Source organism: Haplochromis burtoni, unplaced genomic scaffold (genome assembly GCF_018398535.1).
Source record: "Haplochromis burtoni strain Fernald_Lab_line unplaced genomic scaffold, NCSU_Asbu1 Contig_70, whole genome shotgun sequence".
Lineage (NCBI taxonomy): Eukaryota > Metazoa > Chordata > Actinopteri > Cichliformes > Cichlidae > Haplochromis > Haplochromis burtoni.
In genome coordinates, this window is record NW_024582431.1 from 742,040 (window position 1) to 750,006 (window position 7,967).

The 7,967-nt window shown below is 41.4% G+C and overlaps 1 protein-coding gene across 1 annotated transcript; it reads right to left on the minus strand.

Annotated features, from left to right (window-relative positions):
- Positions 1 to 248: 248 nt before the first annotated feature.
- On the minus strand, positions 249 to 7,149 carry LOC102291718 (myeloid-associated differentiation marker-like protein 2). The gene is made up of 3 exons (XM_005925068.2): positions 6,545 to 7,149; positions 6,035 to 6,449; positions 249 to 3,954 (listed from the first exon to the last, which is right to left on the minus strand). Exons 2-3 carry the CDS (start codon positions 6,313 to 6,315, stop codon positions 3,303 to 3,305), a joined length of 933 nt encoding a protein of 310 aa, XP_005925130.1. The 5' UTR covers positions 6,316 to 6,449; positions 6,545 to 7,149; the 3' UTR covers positions 249 to 3,302.
- Between the last annotated feature and the right edge of the window lie 818 nt (positions 7,150 to 7,967).

Below are 7,967 nucleotides of genomic sequence, written 5' to 3' on the forward strand. Positions count from 1 at the left end.
ACTCTGGAAATATAACCCCAGAGAAGAGTACACACGGATCAAGCAGTACCTCCAGAGAGCTAGCTAACAGAAATAATTGAGCAGAATATATAAGAGGATCTAAATGCTTTCAGAGCAACAGACACAACATAAAAATATTACTTTAACAATACAAAGTTATTTTTTGCTACAAAGCCCAGCAGTTTAGATAAACCCTCTTCAGATAATCTGGTATATCTTATTTACTTGTATTTACTTACTAATTTCCATAAATTGGCACAATGTTGAAAATAGCAAATCTCCAAGTCGCACAGTGACGTTTTCTGCTGTCTTAGACAGATTTGGAGATGAGAGCAGCCAACTGGTGGCGGATTTGCTGCTGAGCAGCAAGAACAGTTTTTGCGAGACGTATGCTGTGCCACAGCAGCTTCCCGAGGACTTATTATAATACATCCATAGCACTCACAGATGTGACAGGGCACTACATTGATCCTGGATTAGAGAGATGAGATTCACTGAGGTGACCAAAGCAAAGAGGAGGAGGAGGTAACTGGTATGATGTGTGAGAAATAAATCCAGGGAGGGAGTGTGAAAATGTGGAGGAGAGAGAAATCTTAATGGAGGAGAACAAAGAGAGGCTGAGCGGATCAGATCTCTTCTTGTGTTTTATCCCTGTGAATGCTAGCACCACAGACAGAGAAAGACCCGTCTTTGCGCCTTTTTACCCCCTGAAGGTGCACAGATATGGCGGCGTAAAAAAATCAGACCGTCTAGCAATTTAATGATCTACAACCAAAGCCTGAAGAGTGTTTCTGGAGATCTGATGGGTCATACGATCAAAATGACTGATGTCATCCTGAATTTGCACATTAGAAAGACGTTAAAGAAAGGAAAGGAAAAGGAAAGAGGCTCATACAGGAGATGGCACATTGTGAACATAGACAAGCAGTCCTGTGTTGGAGATAATTCAAGCCTCACACTGACAAACTTCCACCCATCATTACACAGGTTGTGTTTCACCACCTCAGTCGTGTGGCAGCGGCAGCATGATGCAGGTCATTTGGCTTCATGTCTACAGACTCCAGAGGTGAATGTAAAATCTGAACAAAACTCATTGAAGTTTAGCTCAAAGGTTTGACATTTTTTTCTGCTCAGAGAAATGGAATGTACGTAGAGACTATTACATGTGTGGTGAAACACATGTAAACATATTTTATATAATATAGTGCGCTGAATTCATTATTTATTTTGACACTTGGTGGCAGCACAAGCCTTAAACACAGCACCAGGATGTCATCAAAGATGGTGTGCAGGGCAACATTAGAGCTCATTTTAAATCAAGTTTCCATACAAAAACAAAAGCAAGGACAATAATTGGTGTTATCATTATTGTTTTGGTCTCTACAAATATCAGAGATCACCAATCAAAGATTCACTAATTAGTTCACTCATGGGAAGATACGTTATTACAGAAGCTTTAAATCAACAAATCTGAGTTTATTTGAATGTAAAATCACATAGTGTCTCAATACGGTTTACAAGGATTATCACACAGGTCATTTTTAATAAGGATAGTACAACCCTTTTAACTATCAGTTAAACAGGATCTATTATGTTCATTTCCATCTCCATAATATTAACTAGAGTAACTTTGCATTATTCACAGCTTACCATATACTGGGGGCTTAGCTACCCCTTACAAACAGTTCGTTTGAAGCCAGAGCTCTGTGCCCAAGATGGCCATAATATTCATATACACTCTCTATGACATCATTCAGACCCAAGAGTAGAAAAAAGATGTCTGAAACTTGGCTTTTTTACATACTTTGACCTCATTATTTGAATCCTGGCTATGTTTAACATGAGCATCCACCATCGTAACAATATATGTAACATAACAATGTGTACATATGTGACAGAACACAAGAAAAAGCAAAATAAGGACACATATTGAGTTATATGTGATTACTCTGTGAGACTGTATAAACACTTCTTGGCCACCATGACCATGCTCATAGTGTCCCTTGGTGCGTAGAGATTCCCAGTTTAAGATAAACGGAGGCAGCTACAAGTCATTCTCCAAACATAAGCTGTGTCTGTCTGTGGCCCTAGTTTTGTGTCAGCTGACCAAAGGATGCGCCTCCAGTGTTTCTCCAGGTTGTCATTAGCGTACTTCAGTCTGGCTTGAAGGTTTATCTTTTGCAGAAGTGGAGCTCTTATGCAATCTCACAGTACAGGGTTGCTGAGTCCTGACTGCAATAGCATCCAGAATTGGCTAAGTCATTCGATAGTGTCTTGGCAGTGTTTCTGGGATCTTTAAACATCACATCACATTTTCTTTCCAGAGTATTGCTTGTTCTGTTCTCTGTGGCTCTCTTTGACCTTCTTCACGATACCTCTCTCTCCAGTTCTTGAAATGCTGTAATAACTTTGTATAGTCATGCCATGCTTTGCATCGGCGATTCTTTTTCTCAAGTCTAAACTGATTTCTTTTGGCTTTTGGCATGATGCTTTCTCAAGCAACAGCTCAAACACTGCTGAAGTTTTAATACTCTGTTTAAATTGATTTTGGTAATTCTTTGTTATTTTCTGAAATTATTTCGTTATTGGGTGCAAACAGAAATAATCTACGCTTTCTTAAGAAAACTAGTTTGTTTAGAAAAGCTATGCGGAAAATCCCCTGCTCTGTTAAAAAAGGCGCTTGGGAAAATTTTGACAAAAACTTTAAATCTTACAGGGCGGCTGATAATTTTCTCCTCATCTGCATAGACTGAGGAAAGCATTTCATAGAGAGGCTTTAAAGACACCAGCCTCTTATAAATGCTGTGTCATGGCTTTACTATGAGTGCAGACGGCTCGTGTTTATTTTTGGCAGCCTGAGTCCGTAGATCGTTGGTGTGGGGTTCGCAGATGACAGGGATGCCATGGATGCCAAAACCAGGTTTGCTATTTATATTCAAGACTTTTATGTATTATTTGACCAAAAATACAAGTAGAAAGGAAGTGTGTGTTGTGTCACAGGTCAAGAATAGTGGGAGTGTCTTGTATTTTGAGGATTCGGCAGGACATACATTGGGTCCAGACTGTCTGGGTAAGGCTGGCTCCTAAGAAAGAAGGGGTCAGTTTTGCCATGGTAGGGTGTGGCAGTGAAATTCCACAAGAGTGCTTTCAGTTCAAATTCATGATGTCTCAGCAGCAGAGTAAGTGCAGCACCTGGGTTGGGAAACTTGTGCATTACAAATGTACCTTTTCTATAGTTTTAAATATTAAAAATCATAAACTGAGGCAAATAAATAACTTAAACCAATGCCAAATAAGGATTGCTAGGCCCGCGAGTTGCTGGGCCTATGTGAGGAGACGAATCTTATCCTCTGGGAATAGATCAGGTCGGCCAAATACAGTCCAAAGTTGACGAAGGAAAACACGGCCACCACAACCTTGCTGTCCCACGGACACTTCCCCTGTGGACAGGACGACGGTCTCCATGGGGAGCCGTATTTTGTGTCAAAGCAGAACACTGGCCACACCACTGATGCACTCAGGTAGAGCAGTACTTCGAGGAGGGTGCACACTACCACAAAGCGGTCAAAGGGCATGCAGCACACAGCCTTGGTCCGCTTGCATACAGTCATTATGATCACCAGTGCTGTGAGAGCAAAACAGAAAGCATAGACAACAACACAGTAGATTGTGCCTGCATACTGGGAATACTGACTCCGGTTGGCCAGTGCACCAAAGATGATGCAGGCTACAAAGCCCTGAACAACTTTGAGAAGGCCGGACACTGTGGCCATATAACCCGTCACAATCTGGCCTGGTCTTGCTCTGCACAAGGCCACTTCCGCCCCGTAGGCCAGAGTCCCCAGGATGGAGCAGACGGTGACGGCAATGCGGAAATTTCTGACATCACAGCCAGCGTAAGGGCACTCGGATTGCACAAAGAACAGAGGGTAAACAACAGAGGCTGTCACATACCTGCAGAAGAAGGAAAGAAAAACTATATGAGTTTATTAAATCTGAGAAAACCAGAGTTACATTTACAACTATGTCTGTAACGTCTCATAAGATACACTATATAAAATATACACTGTGCAGTCTTTAATAGGTCAGCAGGAACCTTTGTTTTATTTTCTAAGTTATGGCATTAAATTATGAGTGAGGCTGACCCTTAACCTTCCCATTATAACTGCTTTGGTATAACTGGAAACAAGTTTCTGACTGCAACAAATTTGCAAAATGTTGTTTTCGAAAGTCTCTTGGAGCTATTTCTAAACAATTGCAGATTCTAAGATCATCACTTCAAACAACTGTACCCATGTACAAGTTATTTATTCGTATCATCACTTTGCAAAGGTCTGGCCAAGGTACAGCTTGCTAAGGGACATTTAACCAAATATTAGTAAAGATATATGTAGATTTTTCAGCATGTATGTGTAATTTTGATAGTGTATGGATCCTGTACAGCAGCGGTCCCCAACCCCCGGGCCTCGGACCGGTACCGGTCCGTGAGTCGTTTGGTACCGGGCCGCGAGAGTTGAGGCTCAGGTGTGAAATGTATAGTTTTCAGGGTTTTTATCGGTTTTCTGCGTTATTCTGTTATCGTTTTTATCGTTAACTCGGTTTTCCTGGGTCTTTTGTGTTATGAATAAATCTTCTTTTTTTCGGTACCGGTACTAGTTTTATTTTGTTGTATTTATCCGCGACACCTTAAAGGCCGGTCCGTGAAAATATTGTCGGGCATAAACCGGTCCGTGGCGCAAAAAAGGTTGGGGACCGCTGCTGTACAGGATCAAAAGTCCCGTAAAAAAACCTCACACAGTGACAGTAGTGTGATTATGTGCCCAGTACTGCAATGAAAGGTTAACGTTCTACCTCTGTTAAAGCTGTGACTCTTTCAGCCACATAGGTAAGAGTTGATTAGAGGTGTGTTTACACAGGAAGTCAGTACTAAAATCAGTCTGGCTTTAAAGATGGCTGTAATCAAGAACAGTTCAAATATCCCTAAAGTCTCACAATTTAACAACACCTGATCCAAGTGTGTTTAGCAGTAAAGACCAGGTTATAAGATCTCAAACTGCAATATTTTTATCTAGTCAAAACTATGTAGGTTTCTTTGTTTGTGCTTTTTTAAACACAATACACAATAGGTGGTAGAGTCAGATCCCTGACTCCTTATCAGTGCGTGTGTGTGTGAGTGTGTTAGAAAGCGATTAGACGTTAGATAAAAACACGGTATAAATGAGTGTTTGGGTGTCAGTGGGTGAATGACACTTGTAGGAAATTCTCTGACTGCTCAGCTGAGTAGAAACATTGTATATAAGTCCTGTTCATTTTCCATAAACTTGATGTGGTGAATATTTGCTGCGTTTATTCATTTAGCACATCCAGTATAGCAACAGAAGCATTTATCTGGAGGGACACTTGATGAATTGAGTCCAGTATTTAACTCACATTTCAGATCTGCCTGCTAAGTCATGTAGTTTTTAGAAAAAAGGCATCTTTTCACCTATGTACATAAATATTTAGCAGCTCAGTGCCAACCTTGCCTGTGCAAAAAGTGAGTGCAGAGCATATAGAAGATTTATCAAAATCGTCTTTTAACTGCCTGATGCTGGAAAACACTGACGGTGATAAGCAACAGTTGCTAACTGTAAAAAAAAAGTGCAATGGAAAGTGCAAAAATATTTCTTAAAGCTGGAGAAAACTGTAGTCGAATGATAATCATCTGCTGTTCATCACTGAGCAGCAGTTTTACATTATTAATTGTCATTTTTTTCCACCGTTGATTAAATAGCAGATTTAATTAATTAATTCTTGCGAGAATTTGCCAGTGGGAGACGTTGGATCATGGTGTGCATATATTTTTATTGTTTCTTCATCTAAAAGGACTCAGAAGATAATGTTTGTTTCTTTTTATGCAATAATTTATCCGTTACATGTATGTGGGTATTTTTGTTTGGTGGATATTAATTTGCTGCATGTGAAAAAACTGGTATGACGAGTGAAAGGTGGTCAAAATGTAACTTCCAGTTCAAAGGTTGACTCTGTGACTTACATGAGCGTTGCAAAGGCAGCACACGTGACTGTGAGGTTGTCCCAGGATACGGGCAGGTAGCCGTAGAGACGAGTTGCATCCAGGAAGAACACCAGCACTGACATGGCGAAGCAAAAACACCACGCCGCCATGCAGAACACGCCGTGTGAGCCGCTGTAGCCAGCAGTGTGGGTCACCATCGCGATCACAGCACAGCCCAAAGCTAACTGACATAGCCGGGCTGCACCCAGAGGTGAGCAGAGAGCCTTATGGTTGAGATAGGGACCGCTGTGGGAATCCATGACAGTCCAGGAAGTGTACAGTGAAATATTCAAGACAGAACTTCTTTAGGGCCTCAGAATTGGCAGAATTTATGATGATGAGGAGTCTTTTATGATCTCAGGTTATCTGACTGAATCCCTCCGCTTCATGACATCTGTGGGGAAAAGAAGCAAACAAGAAAGAGTCACTCTCACAGATCTGAAACACTAGTATAGCTTCACTTTAAAAATAAGCTTATTCTGCGTTTACCTCTCTTGTCTCATGAAGCAGCCTTTGTCTCTCCATTAGTGCTCTCATCATTCACTTTAAGTCTCCGCTTTGCATCCCTTCAGACAAAATTAAACCACTGACATGTGCGTGGAAATCACCACTGCCTCCAAACTTAGAACGCCACTAATGATGAATGGATGCCTCTGCTTTCAGCTCAAACATCCGGTAAATGTGTGTTAGGACATCAGACGCTCAGGTATTTTGAATTATTCACTCTCATCTCTCTCTCTCAGTCGACTTGATGAGGACAGTCGTACTTATGTGTTGATGAATCAGAGCATGTCACCAAGTGACATGGGGGGGGGGGAGACACTTCTTTGAGGTCTTCTGTCAGAGCTCAAGCAGCCAGCCAGGCAGGCAGGCACACACACACTCACCTTTCTTCTGAGAGTTTATCCTGATTATTCCAAAATATACAGACTCAAAACCAGGAATGAAGTCGTGAGGACTGTTTGAAAATCTCCTCTGTATAGCCTGATGAGCCTCTTCCTACTGGACCACATCAGAACCAGGTCCGCGCAAAACTCTCAGCTGATTCAGAGCCTCCTCTTGACTCTCGGATCATTTATGCAGACTCTGGCATGTTCGGTCTCATCCTCGTACTTTCCCTCTGTCGCACCCTCGCGCTTACTTTCTCCTCCCATGTGCTCCGGGGACGGGGTGCCATTGGTCTGTCAGACCAGAATGGAAGTTATTTGGGGTTGGGCCATCACCAAATGAGTGTTGGAGGGTTGTGTACATGTGGTTGGGCGTGGAGCTGAAGCATGCAGACACATTGCAGACCCTGTGGAATGAGGTGAAATAAATGACCCCAGTGAAGCTTAAACCCAGAGACTGAATAACAAAACAGGTTAAATATCTGACTCACTAGTTAAATCAATCAATTTAATACAGAACCATTAAATGCCTTGGTGAGCAGAAGCAGCATGACCACACTCTCAGACAATAAAGTGCTTAACATTTTAGTTTTATGGTATATGGGACTTTTTGAATCTAGCTATACTGCACATTATATTTCTAATATCTGCATTTATTACCAACTGATAATAACCAAGAGCGAGCAAATGTTCTCGAGGAGAATTGAACTCAAAAGTAACTTTCTGTAATAATCATCATCATTATGCAGATATAAAAGACAGATATAGAAACTGGTCACAGTGGATTAAGTGCTAAACGTGTACCTTTTGGAATCTCAGAAACAGAAACATACAAAGTTACTTTAAGCTCAAATAATCAGCCCTAGATGGTTGATTTGCATAGCTTGTATCTTAAGCCTTCCCTTTTTTGTGCACCCATTGTTTTCCCTCATTTTTTAACCCAGTGTTTTGTTATTTCATTTCGTATGTGCCAGAATCAGTATGGGGGATGGCTGAGGACCCAAACACAGGATGGAGGAGGCATA